This window comes from Geotrypetes seraphini, chromosome 5, assembly GCF_902459505.1.
Source record: "Geotrypetes seraphini chromosome 5, aGeoSer1.1, whole genome shotgun sequence".
Taxonomy (NCBI): domain Eukaryota; kingdom Metazoa; phylum Chordata; class Amphibia; order Gymnophiona; family Dermophiidae; genus Geotrypetes; species Geotrypetes seraphini.
The window spans coordinates 106,784,963-106,806,678 of NC_047088.1; the positions used below are offsets into that span (position 1 = coordinate 106,784,963).

The 21,716-nt window shown below is 42.7% G+C and overlaps 1 protein-coding gene across 3 annotated transcripts in view; it reads left to right on the forward strand.

Annotated features, from left to right (window-relative positions):
* FBRS (fibrosin) overlaps positions 1 to 18,531 on the forward strand; it is a 391,643-nt gene extending 373,112 nt beyond the window's left edge. For all 3 annotated transcript variants that reach the window (XM_033944951.1, XM_033944952.1, XM_033944950.1), the window contains 3 exons: positions 16,708 to 16,791; positions 17,031 to 17,238; positions 17,345 to 18,531. In XM_033944951.1, coding sequence (XP_033800842.1) covers positions 16,708 to 16,791; positions 17,031 to 17,238; positions 17,345 to 18,473 — 1,421 coding nt within the window. In that variant the 3' untranslated portion in view covers positions 18,474 to 18,531. The remainder of the gene's footprint in view (positions 1 to 16,707; positions 16,792 to 17,030; positions 17,239 to 17,344) is intronic.
* The last annotated feature ends 3,185 nt before the right edge of the window (positions 18,532 to 21,716 follow it).

Below are 21,716 nucleotides of genomic sequence, written 5' to 3' on the forward strand. Positions count from 1 at the left end.
CAATAGGAATGGTATGCTGAACCTTAGGGTATTCTGTTCATTCTCACAAGTATACTGCAGAAAGATGTCAATCATAGCTTTTGAAACCACCTCCTTCTCCCAGGAGTCTGCTGCCCCCTTCAGTTTCTCTTTTTGCAGGCAAGCATGAAAGGGGTCGTCTGATCTGTTCAGTTTATTTCTTTTTTATTTTGTGATAATTTGTGGTTTTGTGCTATAGTCACGGTCTTTTTCGTGGAGAGGAACAGATTTTAAATCTGCAGCTGGCAGGTATATCCTTCAGAAACCTGTTTCAGCCAGTCTACTGAAGATTAGTGGTGCTCAGGGTCCGTTCCCCTGGTATTTGCTCGCTCCTTTGACTTGGTCAGGGGCTGCAGCGCAGGCTGTTTAGGTGCTAATAGCGTTCATTTGGGGCACTCACCCATACTGGCTGCGTTTTGTATCCCCCTCCCCTTTTTTATGAGAGGTCTGGTAGGGTTTAGGGTTGGTCTTACTGGCAACCCGAGATACCAGCGAAGTGGCTGAGTGACTGGAAGCAGAAGGCCTCTCCTAGAATAGCTACACCTAAGAGGAGCTCAAGCAAGTAGTAGCACCTTTTCCCTAGCACATGGTCTGTGAGTAAGGCTGTGACAACCTGTGGGAAAAATAGGGAGGAAGGGGGTCGTCTTCAAAAACTGTTTTTAAAATTTTAGGGCTTTGGTCCCCCCTCCCCTAAAATCCTGTTTTTTGAGGTTTTAGGTCAGACTTGAAGTGATTTTAAGCTGGGTTTTTTTTTAGCATGAAATTCACCAGCATTAGCCATCTTGAATTTTCCCAATTTTTTTTTTCCCCCTAAGTTCTCAAACTTCTCCAAAATACCTTGTTTTGCTTCCAGAGTTCCAGGAATGGAGTCCTCTGACTCTAATACCCCTATATCATCCCCTTACAACAAGTCTCGAGCATAAAAATCATTGGAGTTATCCTAGACCAAAAATTATCATATCAGGATAAGATAAGTCATGTAGTAAAAATCTGCTTTTACAAGTTACGAATGATCAAGTCCTTGCAAAAGTTCTTCAACCATCCGCACTTAATATCCTTACTTACTCCCTCATAATTTCAAAACTAGATTATTGTAATTCATTACTGAAAGGCATTACTCAGAACCAATTAAGGAGACTACAATTAATCCAAAGCACTGCCATAGAACCAGTTCTGGAAGAACACTCGGGCTCGGGCAGATACTCGATATACTTTGTCATGCCCGAAAGATTCCAATGAATGGAGGCCCATTCTGGATCTTGAATATGTCAGTTAATCCCCACTCAGTCTCTGGAATACCTGGGAGTTCTCCTCAACATGGCAGAAGGCTGAGTTTTTCTACCAGAGGCAGGCAGACAGCTTTGGGGACAAATTATGAACCTACTTTCACAACCAGCGCCTACAGCATGGCACTACCTACAGGTTCTGGGCTTGATGGCAGCTGCCATAAAAGTAGTGCCCTGGGCAAGGGTGCATATGCATCCACTTCAGGATGCACTATTGTCTCGGTCTCCCCAGTGAGACGCCCCTTAGGCCCCTCCACCCTGGATGGAGGCAGCCCACAACAACATGACCTGGTGGCTCCACCCACAGTCTCTAGCAAAAGGAATTCCACTTCAGATCGATTCCTGGGTCACACTGACAACAGATGCCAGCCTGTTCAGCTGGGTGGTGCACTGCAGTGGTCGCCCGGTGTAAGGGAAATGGACACCATTCCAACAGAAGTGGTCGACCTGGCTTTGCGAAACCTACAGTCGGTGCTGAAAGCCTGTAAGAGTATTCTTAGACAATGCCACAGTAGTAGCCTATATCAACCGGCAGGGAGGCATCAGAAGCTGCTGGGTCAGACTAGTGGTCTATCGTGCCCAGCAGTCCACTCAAGCGGCGGCCCCCAGGTCAAAGACCAGTGCTCTAAATGAGTCCAGCCTCACCTGCGTAAGTTCCAGTTTAGCAGGAACTTGTCCAACTTTGTCTTGAATCCCTGGAGGGTGTTTTCCCCTATAACAGACTCCGGAAGAGCGTTCCAGTTTTCTACCACTCTCTGGGTGAAGAAGAACTTCCCCACGTTTGTACAGAATCTATTCCCTTTCAACTTTAGAGAGTGCCCTCTCATTCTCCCTACCTTGGATAGAGTGAACAATCTGTCTTTATCTGCTAAGTCTATTCCCTTCAGTATTTTGAATGTTTCGATCATGTCCCCCTCCATCTAGAGGCAAAACTACTATTCGTTCGGGCAGAAAAGCACCTGTTGGCCATCACAAGGGCACACATAGCCTGAGTGGACAGTGTACAAGCGGACTACCTCAGCTGACAGACACTGGACCTAGGAGAGTGGTCTTTGACCCTGTAGGCATTCCAAGACATTGTTAGAAGTTGGGGGCTTCCAACATTTGATCTAATGTCAACTGCACGCAACAAGAAAGAGCTTTGGTTTTTCAGCCAAAGATATGAGACTGGAAGTGCAAGGCTGGTCACCCTGGTGCAACCATGGCCAAAGTCTGGACTGCTCTATGTTTCCTCCATGGCCCCTAATGGGCCGGGTGGTCCATCGCATAGCATCTCACCTAGGAAGGGTTATCCTCGTGGTCCCGGATTGTTTGGTTGTTTGTTTATTTCTCTATTTCTCACCTGCCCTTATCTAGTATGCCTATAATTGGACAAATGTCTCCAGCTGCAGGTGTTTCCAGACTTGCTCACACAGGAGCTAATTGCTCTAGAACATGTCTGCACAACTCCGGTCCTCGAGAGCCGAATCCAGTCGGGTTTTCAGGATTTCCCCAGTGAATTTGCATGAGATCTATTTGCCTGCACTGCTTCCATTGTATGCTATAGAAGCTGAGAAAAGTGAGTCCTCCCTGGCAACCAGACATTAATCATGTCTGGGTGCCAGGGAGGACTCACTTTTCTCAGCTTCTATAGCAAGCCAGGCCTGCCATCTACAACATAAGGGATGTCACTACTAATCCTTAAGGCCAGTACTAACAATACTGGAGCTTTGTTGGGCTCCAGATTCTCCTTATTGCACCAACTCTGAAAAGTATCCCACACCTTGACATATACCAAAAGAGTGGATGGTTTCTTGGCCTTCAGGAGGATGGTAATGACCACTTTTGAATAGCCTTTCTTTGCTAGCCCAGCATGCTCAAAAGCCATGTCATAAGAATGAAGTAATCTGGATCTTCTAGAGCAGGCCTGCAAAACTTCGGCCCTCGCCAGGCCAAGTTTTCAGGATTTCCCAAATGAATATGCATGAGATCAATATGCATACAATGGAAGCAGTGCAGGCAAATAGATATCATTCTTCAAATGAACCATGAGGCTTAGTCTGCCGATCCAAGATCCCTTCCCTTCCTGGAATCTCAACTTCTTGTTAGAGGGTCTTCGGAGGGCCTAGTATGAACCTTTGGAGGAAGCTTCTTTCATGGATCTTTTGATCAAAGCAGTGTTCCTAGTTGCAATTTCCTCGGCAAGAAGAGTCTCAGAATTGCAAGATTTGTCATGCAGGGAACCGTTTCTGAGGATCTTGGAAACAGGAGTGACCTTGTGTACAGTACCTTCCTTTTTGCCAAAGGTTGTTTCAGCATTTCACATCAACTAGGAAATCGAGCTACCAGCCTTTCAACCGGGTTTTAAGAAGAAAGACAAGGCTTTAAAGCTGCTGTATATCTGCAGAGCTCTCTTGTGTTAACTTGGAAGTGACTAATGAATTTCGTCTATCAGACCATCTCTTTGTCCTACCCAAAGAGTCAATCTGAGGCAGATCATCCTTCAAAGACACCATTTCCTGGTGAATTCAGACAACAATCTCTTCCAGTGTCATTGAAAGCACATTTTTTTTAAAAACAATTATTTATTTATACAAATTTATGAAATTTTTCCAAGCATAAACATCTTGTACGGAAAAGTACGATCAAGACACTTGTAATTTAAGTTAACTTTCAATTCTGAAAAGTAATTCACTCAAATTATTAAAGGAAAAGAAAAAATCAGCTTCCCTTGATCATACACCAGTCCTTTAAATTAGATTAGGTCCAAGATTTAAAGAGTAGCTTAATTAAATTCAAACAATTATAAAGAAGTACATTAACTACTACTGAACAGAGAAGTAATTATCAATAGGCGCAGTTGTTACTTCATTCTCAAGGCGTTTCATTGAGATAAATCTTATCAAATGAGATGGATCTACAAATACATATTTCAAAGAACGATATCTAACGACACATTTATATGAATATCTTAAAAAGAAAAAAAACCCAATTTGAGTCACTCCAGGTTTCAGATTTAGGAATTCTCTCCTTCTTTTCTGAGTCTCTCTAGAGACATCTGGAAAATTTGAAAATGGAGACCCAGGAAATCCTTGGATCTATTCTTGAAGTAAAAATTTAGGAACCAGTCCTTATCTGGAGCCAAAGCCACGGTTAGCAAGAAAGTGGCTGGTGTAGCCACTTCTCTGTCCGATTGTTCCAATATAGCGGAAATATCCAATGGATGTTTCTGAGGTTTCTCAACTTTTTCTTTTTGAAGAGTTTGAGATTTAACAGGAAGGTAATAAGTCCTTGTAAAGGGAGGTACAGAATTTTCAGGTATCTTAAGAATCTCCATAAAATATCGTTTTATCATATCTCGAGGGGAAATTGATAGAACATAAGAACATAAGCAGTGCCTCTGCTGGGTCAGACCAGAGGTCCATCGTGCCCAGCAGTCCGCTCTCGCGGCGGCCCAACAGGTCCAGTACCTGTGCAGTAATCCTCTATCTATACCCCTCTATCCCCTTTTCCAGTAGGTAATTGTCTAATCCTTTCTTAAACCCCATTACTGTACTCTGCCCTATCACGTCCTCTGGAAGCGCATTCCAGGTGTCCACCACACATTGGGTAAAGAAGAACTTCCTAGCATTCGTTTTGAATCTGTCCCCTTCTATCTTTTCCGAGTGCCTTCTTGTTCTTTTATTTTTTGAAAGTTTGAAGAATCTGTCTCTCTCTACTTTCTCTATGCCCTTTATGATCTTGTAAGTTTCTATCAAATCCCCTCTAAGTCTCCTCTTCTCCAGAGAAAAGAGACCCAATTTCTCCAATCTCTCAGCGTATGAAAGGTTTTCCATACCTTTTATCAGACGTGTCGCTCTCCTCTGGACCCTCTCGAGTAACGCCATATCCTTCTTAAGGTATGGTGACCAAAATTGGACGCAGTACTCCAGATGCGGGCGCACCATCGCCCGATACAACGGCAGAATAACTTCTTTCGTTCTGGTCGCAATACCCTTCTTGATTATACCAAGCATTCTATTCGCTTTCTTAGCGGCCGCTACACACTGTGCCATCGGCTTCATTGTTGTGTCCACCATTACCCCCAAGTCCCTTTCCTGTATACTCTCCTTCAATAATATCCCTCCCATCGTATAGTTGTACCTCAAGTTTCTGCTTCCCATATGTAATACTTTACATTTCTCAACGTTGAACTTCATCTGCCACCTCGTCGCCCATTCCCCTAGCTTGTTCAAGTCCCTTTGCAATTCTTCGCAGTCTTCTATAGTCCGAGCACCACTAAAAAGTTTGGTGTCGTCTGCAAATTTTATTATCTCACACTTTGTCCCTGTTTCTAGATCATTTATGAATATATTAAATAGCAGTGGCCCGAGCACCGAGCCCTGCGGTACACCACTCGTGACCCTCCTCCAGTCAGAGTAGTGGCCTTTCACTCCTACCCTTTGCTTTCTACCTTCCAACCAGTTTCTGATCCATCTATGTACATCTCCTTCCACCCCATGGTTCTTCAGCTTCTGGAGTAGACGTTCATGGGGCACCTTGTCAAAGGCTTTTTGGAAATCTAGATATATGATGTCTATGGGGTCTCCTCTGTCCATTTGTTTGTTAACTCCCTCGAAGAAGTGCAGTAAGTTCGTTAGGCACGATCTACCCTTGCAGAAACCATGTTGACTGGTTATCAGTAGTTCGTTCCTTTCGAAATGTTCATCGATGTTTTCTTTTATCAGAGCTTCTGCCATTTTTCCCGGGACCGAATCTTAGGAAAGTTTATAATCCGCAAGTTATTAGCCCGAATATTGTTCTCCAGAGCTTCCAATTTCCTCCTCATAATTAAATTATCTTTAACTAGTTGGTCTTGGTTTTGTTTAACAGTTATTAAGTCTTTATTGGTTTTCTGCTTTAACAAATATAGATCTTGTTTTAAAGAGTAGAATAGAACCTTGAGGCATACCACTGGTTATATCCCTTTCCTCAGAGCGATCTCCATTGATCACTACCCTCTGTCACCTTCCACTCAACCAGTTCTTGACCCAGCAGATCACTTTGGGACCCATCCCAAGGGCACTCAGTTTATTTATTAGACGTCTGTGTGGAACACTGTCAAAGGCTTTGCTAAAATCTAAATACACCACATCTAGCGCATATCCTCTATCCAATTCTCTGGTCACCCAGTCAAAGAAATTGATCAGATTTGTCTGAGAGGACCTATCTCTAGTGAATCCATGTTGCCTTCAGTCCTGTAATCCACAGGATTCCAGAAACTTGACCATTCTCTGTTTTAAAAGCGTTTCCATTAATTTGCTTACCACAGAAGTCAGACTTACTGGCCTGTAATTCCCTACTTCTTCCTTCCACTTTTGTGGAGAGGGATCACATCCGCCCTTCTCCAGTCTTCCGGTACCACTCCCAACTAGAGACTCATTGAAAAGGTCAGTCAGCAGAGCTACTAGAACTTCCCTACGTTCTTCAGTACCCTCTGATATACACCATCCGGACCCGTCACTTTGTCTACCTTTATTTTAGCTAGCTCCTCACGAATACAACCATCTGAAAATTGATCAGGGTCTATTACTCCTCCATTCCTATTCACGTTTGTCTTCTGTGGTCCCACTCCCAGCGCTTCAGCTGTGAACACAGAACAGAAATATTTGTTAAGCAATTCGGCCTTTTCTTTATCAGCTTCTACATATTCCTCCCCTTCACCTTTGAGTCTCACAATGCCACTTTTGCACCTTTTCCTATCTCTAATATATCTAAAAAATGTCTTGGCACCCTTTTTACCGTGTCAGCTATTTTTTCTTCTATTTGCATCTTTGCTTTCCTGACTACACGACCAATCTCTGTTAACTTTTCCAGATATTTTTGCCTGTCTTCTTCTTTCTGTGATCTTTTGTAGTTTCTGAAAGCTAACCTCTTATTCCTTACCTTCTCAGCTACTACTTTTGAGAATCAAAGCGGCTTTCTTTTCCTCTTAATTTTACTTACTTGCCTCACAAAAAGTTTGTCGCCCTTACAATCGCTCCTTTCAGTTTTGCTCACCATATTTCCACTCTTTCAGCCATTTCCACTCTTTCCAGATGTTTCCACTCTATCCAGATGTTCCCACCCAGCCATTTCCACTCTTTCCAGATGTTCCCACCCAGACAACAATTCCTTGACGTAAACTCCCATCTGAACAAAGTTTTTTTCTAAAGTCTAGAACCTTTACTTTTGAATAAGCCCTCTCTCTACCCATCTTAATATTAAACCATACCATGCAGTGATCACTGGATCCCAGATGATCACCCACTGAAACATCAGAAACATTTTCCCCGTTTGTAAGCACTAAGTCCAGTATGACCCCATCCCGCATGGGTTCCATTACCAACCGCTGGAACAGTTCTCCTTGTAGAGAATCCAGGATCTCCCTATTTCAAAAAACCCACAATAGAGATACCCAAATCAACATCCGGCATGTTAAAATCACCTATTAACAAGACTTCCCCTTTTAAAAAAAAAAAAAATATTCTGAATATCTACTATTAAATCTCTATCTACTTCTTCCATCTGTGAAGGAGGCTTTTTTTATCACACCATTCCTTCTTTCCAAATTGATCCACAGTGCCTCTTCCTTGCCCTGCAGATCCTGCAATTGTGTGGATTTAATATGATCTTTAACATATAACGCTACTCCTCCTCCTTTTCTTCCTACCCTGTCTTTCCTGAACAGATTATAGCCCGATATAACTACATCCTAGTCATGGATCTCCATGAACCACGTCTCTGTGATCGCCACTATGTTCAACTCCTTCCATCATAGCTTCTAGATCCAGAATCTTGTTTCTCATACTTCAAGCATTAGTATATACTGCTTTCCAGACACAGCCCCCTTTTCTCATCCGTGTAGATGTATTCAGTGATTTACTTACCTGAGTGCTTATACTCATCGGGAGCTTTGATCACCCTGCCCCATCACTTCTAGTTTAAAGCCCTCTTCAGTAGATTAGCCAGCCTGCCAGCAAAGACACTTCTTTGATAGATGCACACCATCCCTGCTTAGCAGCCCTTGGAAAATCATTCCATGGCTAAGGAAGCCAAAACGCTCTCGATGACACCATTCACGTAGCCACGCATTCATCTCCAGGATGCAAGCTTCTTTGTCCTGGCCTTTACCCTCGACAGGGAGGAAGGACGAGAATACCACCTGACTGCTTTACCTTCTCTCCCAGAGCCACAGTCACTTTTGACATGTTCGCAGGGGTACCTGGCAGTATCATTAGTGCCAATGTGGATGAGCAGCATTGGAGCTGGGGAACTTCATCCTCCACTGGTAATTGTGAGAATTCATAATTATACTCATACAAGCAGAAAGACTCTATACAAGCAGAAAAGACTCATTAAAATATTAAGGAGATTTTTCATCAGCTTTTTTGGAGAGGCGCAGACATTTTTAATCAGCTTTTTTGGAGAAGTGCAGACATTTTACATCTCTCTTTAATGTTTTATATGAGTGCAAAATTTGATTTTTGTTTCTCTATACAGCAGTCCTAAAGATTTTTTTGGGATGGCAGGTGGAAAGCCTTTGAGTCATTATGAGGCGTACAACATGAATTGCAATTTTCAGATTGCACATTGGTTCTTAGGTTTGCATTGAGATGGTGTAGCAGTTGCTGGGCCTTTGGCTTAGCAAGCCTTTTGCTTCAGATGTTACTCACATTACTATTTCAAAGGTTGTTTGTACACTTTTAAACTTTAACAGAGACATGCCCTTGTTCTGAGGCTCAAGGTTTTTTTCAATTGGAGGCGACGGGCCTTCTAGTTCACAAAGTGATCTCCTGTTTGCTCATGTGCATGTGTGTCACTGGAATGCTACTTCAATGAAAGGAATAATTGTACAGGAAAGGGCAGTAGGTGGGGGGATAAGGGAGGGAGGTGTGGGAAGGTTGGTCTGCTGCTTGGGGATGGTGTTCACTAATTTACTGAGAGGTTTTATTTTTTTATGGGACTACTTTACTCATACTAATATTATTGCTTGCATTGGTGTCTATGCACTTTGGAGTAAGCAGGTTTGGGCTAAAGTGGTATTATCCTTGAATGGTGGCTGGGCACCCAGCAGGGTAGATATTTGGGAGGCATTTTGTTCTTTAAGAGCGGTTTTTGATCCTCCATAACTAAGTCGATTAAGAGTGTTGTCTGTCTTGTCTTACAGTGTGGGTGACCCAAATGTAACAGATCAGATACCATTGAGAATTTATTTTTCTTTTATTTATTTTCTTTATTCAATTTTCTATACCGTTCTCCCAAGAGAGCTCAGAACGGTTGACATGAATTTATTCAGGTACCTATGTATTTTTCCTTGTCTGTGCTCACACTCTATCTAATGTACCTGGGGCAATGGGGGGATTAAGTGACTTGCCCAGGGTCACAAAGAGCAGCGTGGGTTTGAACAGGGTGCTGAGGCTGTAGCTTTAACTACTACACCACACACCAGGGAATGAGCATATAGCTTTTGTGAATTGGGAGAAGGAGGGGTTAATGACATTGGAGCATGTATTGACAGAGGCTTGGCAAATGGTTAACGTGACCATTTATTTTTTTCATCAAAACGAGACATCTATTAATTTTCAGTCCTGCCCCCAATTTCTTCCATTCATTTTTCATGTACACACAATATCTTATTAATTCATAATGGTAACCATAAAATTTTTTTTTAAAAAACACAAAGCACACTGTACGTAGAGAAAACGTTAATTATCATTTACGAGTTTTGGGTTCTTTTCAAAGATGTCAAGGCAGATGACTTTAAAATATGCAATGTCATCTCAGTAACTATAGAAAAATAGACAAATGTAATGCAAAATATAGACAGCAGATATAAATGCTCAAAACTGACACATTTTGATCACTAAATTGAAAAAATCATTTTTCCTACCTTTGTTGTCGTGATTTCATGAGTCTCTGGTTGCACTTGCTTCTGACTATTCTTTCTCTCTCTCTCTCTCTCTCTCTCTCAACATTTTGTTCACAATCCAGTGTCAGTTCTCCTTTGTTCCAGGTTTCCCTCTGGTTTGATCTTGATCTCTCTGTTCTTCCTTAGTGTCTCTCCCCCTCTGTCTGAACCTCCCATAGTCCTGCATCTGCCTGCTGTCTTTCCCCTTTGGTCCAGGCCTTTCTTTTCTAGTCTTCTGCTTACAAACCCACCCCCCTTTCTCTGCCTCTTTCTCTCCTCCCTCCCTCCCTCCTTCCTATGTCCCCCCTCACTGCCTTCCAGCCTTTGTCCCACCCCCTCCCCCAAAGCCAGCCAGCCTACCTCTCTCCCTCCTTGCCACGCCGAAGCCAGCCTGCCTGTCTGCCTCCCTCCCTCCGAAGCCTACTTCTGATTCTTCTGCTCCCCTCACCCGGTTCGCTGCCGCCCGCTGCTGCTTCCTGCCTGCCACAACAACCGCAGGAAAGGCATGTCCAGACACCGGCCCAGAAGCCTTCTCCCCGATATCAATTCTGACGTGGGAGAAGAAGTTCTGGACCAGCCAGGAAGCGATTGGCTAGCCCAGAACTTCCTCTATGACGTCAGAATTGATATTGGGGAGAAGGCTTCTGGGCTGGCGCCTGGACATGCCTTTCCTGCAGTTGTTGCGGCGGGCGGGGAAGAAGGGAGAGCGCCCATGCTCTGCAGTCGCCTATCCCGTTATCCCCACACACAGCTTTGGGACACCTTCTCTGAAATGGGACTTTTCGGCATCCTGAAGCTGTGTGTGGGGACAGCAGGACAGGGGATCTGAAAAAGGGACGGTCCCATTCAAAACAGGACGTATGGTCACATTAGATATGGTTGATTTTGCCACTACACTTCTCCCTCCATATCAACGGGGGTTAGGGGCAGAGCCGGCCCGCGAATATAAAAAAGACGCAAATAATATTTGGATCGGTTCTGCTCCTAAGCCCCGCTTCCCCCGGCTATTTTAAGCCCTGTATGCCCTTAAGCCTTACCTGGTGGTCTAGGGGGTTTTCAGGGCAGGAGCAATCTACCCATGCTTCTGCCCCATGCAGATCACTCATAGGAAATGGCTGCCTTAAGCTCCCATTGTAGTTTCAAGAGACTATCAATTATTACTGTACTCCCTTTCCCCCCCGCCTCTGTTTACTTCACTACTCTTGCTCTTCCCCTCCTTTGGACGACCCTAACCTTATTTACTTTTACCCATAGATGGTTTCATGTCCTTCAGTTTGCTACTGTCTATTCTGGCAGAGTCTGTGTTCTGCAGTCGCTGAGAAAATGTGTTCTCAAGCAGATGCAAAGAATGTTCCTTTGCAGAGCCCTTTCCCTTCTTCCTCAGGCAGCCTGTCAGTTCTCTCCCCCCCCCCTTGCTGTTACTGCATGCATCTGCAACAATTGACACCAGAGTATTACAAAAAGTATTACTGTATATACTAAAATATAAACCGAGATTTTGGGGCCAAAAAATTGGCCCAAAAATGGGGGTCCTGGTTTATATTCAGGCCAGCGTCCAGCACATCCCCCCCCCTCATACTTATTGCAGGTCTCCACCGGGCTACCAGGCTCTGCACACTGTCCCTCCTCCCTGCCTTGTCCATCTTACCTTCTCTGCCGCTGGAATCCCTGGTGGTCCAGAGGTTAGCGGGCAGGAGCAAGCTTTCCGCACTCCTGCCCTGCTGCTAACCCGGTCAGTCGCTGCCACGAGTTCCGGCTTCATCCGTTGTGCACTTTAAAGCTGCTTTTCAGCGCTGAATGGCTCCTGTGAATTCATGGAAACCATTCAGAAAGCCGCTCAGCGCCAACCAGCAGCGCCAAAGCACGCTCCCACTTGGTACTGCTCAGCGGTTGAAGCCAGAACTTGCAGCAGTGACCAACCGGGTTAGCAGTGGGGCAGGAGCGGAGAAAGTTCACTCCTGCCCGCTACACCTCTGGACCACCAGGGATTCCAGGGGCAGAGGAGGTACGATGGACAGGGCAGGGAGAGGGGACAGGGTAGAGAGCCTGGGAGGGAGGGAGAGAAGGGGGCTGTGTTGCAGTGCCTGGCAGAGGAGGGAGCTGGGTGCAGAGCCTGATGGGAGGGAGGGGGCGCTGGGTGCAATTCCTGGCAGGGCATTTGAATATTAAGCCCCCGACTTATATTCGAGTAAACCATTTATTTTTTTATTTTTTTTTATTTTTTCCTCCTTTTGGGGGGAAATGGAAGTCTCGACTTATATTCGGATCAACATATATTCAAGTATATATGGTTTAAAGAACTCCCTTCTCACACTGGGATATGCTTGCTCAGATAAAAAGCATCCCTGCATTAACACCCAAGTGCTTCCCTTCGGGAATGTTTTTATAGAGTGCTGTTTCTGGTTTACTTTTCACAGACGCAGTTATATCATTGTAGGGGAGTGCTTCGCGCCTTAAATGTGGGTAGGCAGAAGGAACATGGGGGCACATGTTTTAGTGCTGCTGTAAAATTCAACTATATTGGATGGAGATACTGCAGTATATGAGGAATGTCTTAGAGCTTGATATTCTGGGTACAAAGGAACAATTAGTGTTGGATCTCCCTGGGGCTTATAGCCATATGGTATGTGAGCAGAGACAATTGTGTCATAAATTAAGCCTATTGGCCATAAGAACATCTTAAAATGCTAGACTTCCAGTGAGGCTCCAGCTTATTGGTACTGGTATGCTGATCTCCATCAGCTATAATGTAAACGTACTCCACTGCTCACAAAGTCAATTCACATACGTTCCTCAGATTGCCACACCATTTTGCAGTGTGGTAGCCTATCCTCACCAGAACCTTATATTATGTGATGATTTTGTGTTAATTCTTATTCTTAAATAGTTTTATCAGTTTTTAAGACTATCAATTTTATCAATTTTTTAAAACTTATACTTATAAAGTGCTACTGTGCAAATTGAATAACTTATCTTATGAACCGGGTCTGCATCATTCCCCACCGACGCGTTTCAAAAATTTCTTCAGGGTCGGGGACATAGATGACTACAAAATGAAAATGTTATATGCAATTAGCAAACCGGATGAAAACTAAGAAAAATATCAATACAAACAAAATATATTTACCAGACGTAGCCGGGATTAAAGCATAACGCTGATCCTGCTTGGTATATCCGGTGTTTTAAAATGGCCACGGCGTTCTCAGTGGAGATTTTAAAGGGACCTCCCCCTACCATGTGACCCTTTTATATCCAATGAAGACCTTAATACTGGCAAACCCACCGATCCTTGTTTTACAATAGAAAAATGTGCTTATACTCTTCCCGATGAAAAAACATTACAGCGTGTTAGATCGCCGACGTCAACCAGTCTGCATTGGATATAAAAGGGTCACATGGTAGGGGGAGGTCCCTTTAAAATCTCCACTGAGAACGCCGTGGCCATTTTAAAACACCGGATATACCAAGCAGGATCAGCGTTATGCTTTAATCCCGGCTACGTCTGGTAAATATATTTTATTTGTATTGATATTTTTCTTAGTTTTCATCCGGTTTGCTAATTGTGTATAACATTTTCATTTTGTAGTCATCTATGTCCCCGACCCTGAAGAAATTTTTGAAACGCGTCGGTGGGGAATGATGCAGACCCGGTTCATAAGATAAGTTATTCAATTTGCACAGTAGCACTTTATAAGTATAAGTTTTAAAAAATTGATAAAATTGATAAAGTCTTAAAAACTGATAAAACTATTTAAGAATAAGAATTAACACAAAATCATCACATAATATAAGGTTCCGGTGAGGATAGGCTACCACACTGCAAAATGGTGTGGCAATCTGAGGAACGTATGTGAATTGACTTTGTGAGCAGTGGAGTATGTTTACATTATAGTTTGATACCAGTGCCGATTTTTGTCTTGGATCTCCATCAGCTGGCATGCTGGGAAATGAGGGATTCCAGGGGCTCCCAGAAAGACAAAGCCCACTTTTGAAGATCTCACATCTTCACCGTGTATACAGTGTCTGCATCAGAGAGGACATAGTCTTTCGTTGAATGAGCTATAATTGTTGTCTGTGGGGGAATGCCTGTGGGGGGAGGGTATGATATGGGAAGGGAGGAGGTGAGGAAGCTATGATGAGGTAGATAGTCTGTTATAGTCATTAACTAGTAATTAACTGAGTACTTGGTTCCATGGTGGTAATAGGATGATGAGTTTGGAGTTGATGGAAGTTGGGCTTCGTTGCTGGTAGTTTGTGGAGTCAAAAAGAAATGTGGTGTAATTAGATTCAGATCTGATGGTTCTTGGGAGTCATTCCAAGCTTTCACACCAGAGAATATGAATATTTATAATTTGGTTGTTTTTTTTAATATTTCTGCATGAAGTGGACCATGCCAAGGAGGTAAATTAGTGGTGCAGCAGAGCTTCCATTGATTATGTGGTGCATAATGCAGGATGTTTTGAATTTTATTTGAGATGAGATGGGGTAGCCAATGAAGTTGTTTGAGGTAGTTAGAGAATGAGTCATATTTTTTCAGTTTGAATATGAGTCTTATTGCTGTGTTTTGTATGTGTTGCAGTTTGTGGATAAGGGTGATGTTGATACTCGTATAGATGGAGTTGCAGTAATCTAGTTCAGACAGGATCAGCATCTGAACGAGCAAGGCAAAGTGTTGTTGATGGAAGTATGGTCTGATGAGTCTCAATTGTTTCATAGTGAAGAAGGTTTTCCTCCAAAGATTGGAGATTTGCGGCTCTATTGATAGCATGGAGTCCAAAATACAAGCTAGAACTTTGGAGAATTTGTCTACTGCAAGGGTGTTACCTGTTTGGAGAGTGATGTTTGTTGGAGCTGTCTTTTGTAGGGTATAAAAACAAAGAATTTTGGTTTTTGATGCATTTAGTTTTAGTTCGTTTGTTGCTCATGTTTGTATTCTATCTGAGATTTTTTGGGGCTGTATCAGATTGTTGGGATGAGAAGAAAGATGTCATCTGCGTATGACAGTATGCACTCATTATTGAATGTAATATTGCCTAGTGAGCTCATAAATAGATTAAATATAGAGGAGAGTGGAGAGCCTGGGGGTACTCCACAGAAGGCCTTCCGGTTTTTGGAGAAGGTGTCATCTTTCTTGATGAGGTATTCTCTTTTTATGAGAAAAGCTTTAAACCAATTTAGAGCGGTATCTGTCGCTCCTATTTCAGTGAACTTTGTTAGGAGGAGGTGGTGATCTACTGAATCAAAGTCAGCAGTGATGTCAAATTGGAGAAGAACTGCTTCTCAGCCTATGCTTAATAACTGTTTGATTTTTGTGGTCAGGGTTAGAAGGAGTTCTGTACTGTGCTACGGTTGGAATCTGAATTGGAAGGGATGCAAGTAGGAGTATTGTTCAATATATTTTGCAAATTGTTTGCTTACATGAGTTTCTTGGAGTTTGGCGAGTATGGGTATGTCAGCAATAGGTCTGTTGATGTCGCATGTATGTCATCGTATCACATCCATGCATGCTCAGAAGCCCTCCAGACGCAGCCCCGAATTTGAAAACCCGGACAAACTGCTGCATTTTAAAAATCTGTCCAGACACCCAGACAGTCCTCTAAAAAGAGGATATGTAAGGTTAAATCCTGGCATCTGGTAACCGTATGTATATGGAAATTTTCAGCCCAGTGTGCTGCAGCTGCTAAATAAGCAAAGAATGCTACGGATTATCCAAAAAGGGATAGAGAATAAAACTGAGAGTGTTAGGCCTTTGTGTAAATCTCTAGTGCAAACCCACCTTGAGTATTGTATGCAGTTATGATTGCCCCATCTCAAAAAAGATATACATTTCACCTAGAAAAGGTACAGAAAAGGACAACATAAATGATAAAAGGGATGGGAAATCTCCCTTATGAAGAGAGGCTAAAGAAGTTAAAGCTTTTCTGCTTGTGAAAAGACTAGGACCAGATATGATAAAAGTTGATACAATTGAGTGGGGTGGAAGAGTTATTTTAACCTGTAAAACCAAAAAAAGAAGAGGACATTCCATGAAACTAATTGTCAGCAGTTTGAAAACAAAATGGAGAAAGGGTGGTTTGTTTTACACAGTATAAAATTAAGTTATGGAAAATGTTGCCAGAGGATGTGGTCAAAGTGACCAACATAGCAGGATTCAAAAAGGAACTGGATAAATTCCTGAAGAGAGAGTCATTAAAAATGATTAGGTTGATTTGGGAGAGCAATTATTCATCCCTGGAAATTAACTCTGGGAAATAGATCTATTTGGGGGGATCTGCCATATAATTTGCAACATGGACTAGCCACTGTTGGAGACACAATACCCTACTTGATAGACTTCTGACTTAGCGTAGCATGTTTTTATGCTGTGTTCACTCTTTTAAAGCATTAATATCTGGTAGGTGTGAGAACTGCATACAGGGATATAGCAATGAAAACTTTACTGCTATTGTTTATGTGCATATGTTTAAGTATGGGTTTTTTTGTTTTATTTCTCAGATCCATATGGAAGGACAGCTGGGTTCACGCCGTTAGGTGCTCTTACCAATGGAGCATTTGGAGGATTGGGGAATCCCACCTTCAGTGAGTACCTATAAACTGCTTAGTATGTGTACCTATTCTCAATAAGGTGGTGAGTAAGGAATGAGAATATTAGGAATCTGAGAGAGAAAGCTAGTATTTTATCTTGTACTATTTAAGTAACAAATAGAAGCCAAAATTGGAGGGAATATGAGGGTAACAGTATTGCACTATCTTTGTAGCAACTATTTATTTTCTGATGGTACTGCAAATTTAATTTATTTTCCTTAAATGTCCCTTAGGTGCAAACACCATATTTGGTCAGAAGGACAGCTCTGGAGCGCAGAGTTTTTCTAACTCTCATGACCCCTGGAATCGTCTGCATCATACCCCACCATCCTTCCCCACTGCCCCAATGCAAGTCTGGTCCAAAACTACTGGAGAAGCAGAGCATGACCCACAAGAGTTGGAGAAACAGGAGACCTTGGTTGTTAAAGATGAGAAGGACAGGTGACATTCTTCTTTTGCTCACTGTGTTTGTTTTCTTGCTGGAGTGAATGAACCAAGGATGAAATTTATTGATTTGACACAGCATACCCCTCTCTCTTCCTTCTAGGGACATTCTATTTGCCAGGCAAACAATCCGCAGTTCTCCTGTCATGCCCAATCAGAAGCTTCCCATGGGACATAGCAATGGCCAGGCTTCAGTAGAAGAGGAGCAGCAGTGGAGTTGTGGGAGTGGGAACAGTGATTTGCGGGAGAAAGTACGGAACCGTAGTCGCAGCCGGGAGCACCCTGAGGTGCTGAAAGATCAGAAGCTACGGGAAGTATCTTCAGCTGCCGTGCACTGTATGAATGAGGAGAACCTGATGCTTGGTAGAGATGGCAGCAAAGTTGCCACCAGAGAACTCTCACCCTATATCTGTGCACCCATTGGAGAGGGTGTCCGCCCCAGCAGTAGAAGCAGTGGGGACCATAAACGGCAGATGACACCAGAGTTAAGTGGGAAGAAGCATGAGGTAAAGGTGAAAGAGGAAAAAAAGGATGATCATGATGTGGTGCTTACTGGCTTTGAAATAGCCCAGCCATCAAGAGCCAGTGGTGCTCTGAATGCAGGTGTAGGACATAGTCAGACTGCCATGCACCTGCCACTGCATATGCCACCAGCAGGAGTGCATTCCTTGAGTGTGTTTGAGCGCCCCCGGAGCATGACACCATTTCTGGGCCACTCTGTGGGGGTAGCAGATCGCTTCTCGCATGCCTCTTATGCTCTAGAAACATGGCGAGAGCCCTATCGCAGTGTGGAGCTGGAGCGTAGAGAGCTCCTGAGCCGGGAGCTGGCCCTCCGTGCAGATCCTCTGCAACGTTTGGCAAGTCCTCGCTTCTACGAACGGGAGCCTGAAAGGGCAGGCATTATGGAAGAGCGTGCCCACATCCTGCGAGAAGATTATGAAAGGGCCCGTCTCTACTCGGTGCACCCCACTGGCTTAGAAGCCCATCTTGCCTCACACCACAGCCTACTAACAGCTGGGCTTAGTGGACCTCTATACTCTCGCATCAGTCCTTCCATGATACATCATAATGGTATCTTGAGTAAAGCAGCCCCACTGAACATGCTGGGTGCACCACCTCCACTCATACCTTCTTCAAGCACACGACCTGGCTCTCCTCGAAGGACCACCCCTCTGACTGCTCCTGACATTCGGGACCTCTCATCTGCCTACAAGGACAGGGACTCCAGATAATCCACACTTGCTTTCTTGTTTGTTGTTGTTATTATTATTATAATTATTATTGAATGGATCTGGACTCTGAACCTTTTCTCTTCCACTAGGGGGAAGCAAAGAAACAAAAGGTATTCTGAGTTAGCTTGTACATATTTATATATTCTAATCAGTGCAAACAGTGGCTTATGAAAAAATATTTTGTACATTTTTAAGGATTTGGGATATGATTTTTCAGAAACATCCCTTTCCTCCTTTGGTTTTAGCAAGTCTGGTTTTTTTTTTTATGTCTGTATGTGCTGGTGCAAAAGTACCCTCTTCCCTTTCACTGTATGTATGTGTGGATGAAAACCAAGCTGATATTGAAAAGGAAAACGACTTGTGAGGTATGGCAGTGGGATGAAAGTATGAGTTCTCCCACTTCTTCCATTTATTACTTCATTAAATTCTGAAACTGTTGAGGTTCTTATACGTTCTCTGATTGAGTGGAACTTTTTCCCTGCCTGCACACCTTGAGTGAGATTGCTGCCACTTAAATTTAGAGCATGGATCTAAATATAGAGCAGACCTTTTTACTTTTTGGCAGTGAAAAATATTGGTAACTCTACAAAGCAAACATGGTTCATGGTGTTAGAGAATGCTGCTTATTTCCACCTACACTGATATCTGATAAATCTGCTTCTCGCATGTGACCAACCAATTTCCCCTGAATAGCTAAAGCAAAAAAAAAAAAAAAAGGCAAAAGGATTCAAGACCCAAAGGTTTCTAATGCAGGAACAAATTATTTATTCTTTGTAAAGGTTTAGTATTGGCATTGGGGAATGACAAACCAATTAAGATGTTAACAAGGTTACAGTGTTATTTCAATCTATAAAATATCAAAAGATTGAGAGCATTAGTATATTTGTAAAAGTTTAGGTTTCCCTTGTCAAATTACCCCCCCCCCGCCCTTTAATGCAAAGCAGTGGTAGCACTGCTGTGTGGCAAATGGTCCGACGCCCATTAAATCCCTATGGGTGTTGAAGCGATTACGCTTTGTAAAAGGAGTTTTAAATGTGCCAGTAAATCGAAGAATGAACAGAAACTGACACAACCTCTTTGTTGTACAAAATTAAATGTCAAACAATACAACAAAAGACCCTTAGGACAGGTCATTGAGTGTGCAAGAAATACAAAAGTACAAGAATACAAAAAAAATAAACACAACTCTTCAGAAAAATATTCAGAAAATTTTAGACAACTAATTAGCCCACCCCACCCACCCCTTTTTCAAAGCCACGCTAGCGGCTGCTGCTGCGGTAACTGCCCCAAAGCACTTAGGAATTTAAAGGGCATTGGGGCTTTTGCCACAAGATGCGTCTTTGTAAAAGAGTAGGTAAATGAGACAATTCTGTGTTTATATATTGAACCTAAAAGCACCTGTAAAAACATCATCTCATTGTTTTCAATCATCACTCACAACTCTTAAAAGTGCTTGACAGCTAGAACCAATACATGCTATAGTAATTTCACCTCTCCAGGCAGGTAGCTTCCTCACACAAAAGAGCCAAACAGATTTTGTTTTCTCAACTTGGCTGAATTATCTTCTATAGCATCCCTCCAGACTAGCACAGACAAATGGGTTTATGCACCTCTACCAGCAGATGGAGGCTGAGAACAAATGACTTCAATGATAAGAACGGTTTAAATGGGCTGTGCAGTTTCATCAAGTTAGACCCAGCAAGCAGATGTGGTAAGTCTGTGCAGTCCTAATTGGTGTAGGCCTGTTTTAAAAATAATAATAATAAAAGCTCCTGTCTCAGTACTAATGCCATTGTTTGGCTGGATGGAAGCAGGGGCTTGTGGGGGTCTCAGCCTCAGAGGTGTTACACTCAAGTGGCCAAATCCCCCCCCCATTCCTCCACCTCCCCAATTCGTACAGGTGCCTCAGCTGTTGCTCTCTGACTTAGTGTTCTGACACCAGCTTAGAGAAACTATGGTATCTACCCTTTGTTTTTGGTCAAAAGTACTACATAATTCAAAAGGACATGTTTGGTCAAAAGTACTGCATAATTCAAAAGGACGTGTGTGTATGTGAGCTGTGTGATTTACTTTGAGCTTTGGGCCAGCTCTCCCTAGCAATTCTTTGTGCAATTATGACCAGCCGCCACTACCGGGAGCCCATAGACCCGATCCTGCCGGGAGTGTGAGCTCTGCCCCCCCCCCCCCCCGGCAGTCCGCTGGGAAAAAGAATTGCCTGCCTGCATATGTAACTGTTAGGCTTATGTTAACATCAGAGAAATATAATTGCTAGATAGAGGTGTAACTGTTAGATGCATGTGTAATTGTTGGAGACTTGAATTAGGACTGCTTAGGAACTATAGAGGCATGTGTTACCATCAAAGACACATATAGTTGTTAAATGCATGAGTAATTGGTAGATGCATGCATAAATACTAGAGACTTGCAATAGAACTGCTTAATGAACTATATCCACTTGGGCCACCTTCAAAAACTACACCAATCCAATTAACAACCATACAAACGATAACTCAAGAATTTACAGGGATACCATTACACTTTTTGTGCTAAGAAAAATACTTTACCCTGCAAACATGAATCTCCTACTGATTTGTCTGTTAATTGGCAACATCAAAGATGTTAACTCATTCCACCCACAATTACAATAAATCAACTACCCGGATCTATCAATTTTACACATCACTAATTCACAAGAAAACATAACAAATCACATTACTGCTATCTCAAATAAAAGAAGACATCAACGAACACTTTTTTTTTATTCTTTATTCATTTTTTCATCTTTCAACAAGTGTACAATATACATATCAACAATTATCAAATCACTTGAAAATCTTATCATCAATGTCTTTATATAAATAATAATCCCTCCTCCCCCTCCCGATATTAATTTTCCAAATAACTCTCCAATACCCTCCCACCCCCCTTCTACTAGGCTTAGTTTTAATTTTTGGTGGAACTCATTATGTCATCTGTATAAAATGGAAAGATTAATAGTGGTACAAAATGGAAATTATAGAAACTTTATTAAAATCTGGGAGCCATTAGCATTGTATTGTCAAGAATAAATACCATGTTTTCTGTGAATAATCAATGAACACTTAAAAAAAGAATAAGGCAAGTAAAACCCATCAAAACCACTACAGTTACCAAACCTATCCCACCCACATCTGTCCTCTGTGCATACCTTAATACTAGATCTGTCAGGAATAAAGCCTTCCTAATTAATGATTGGATCATCAA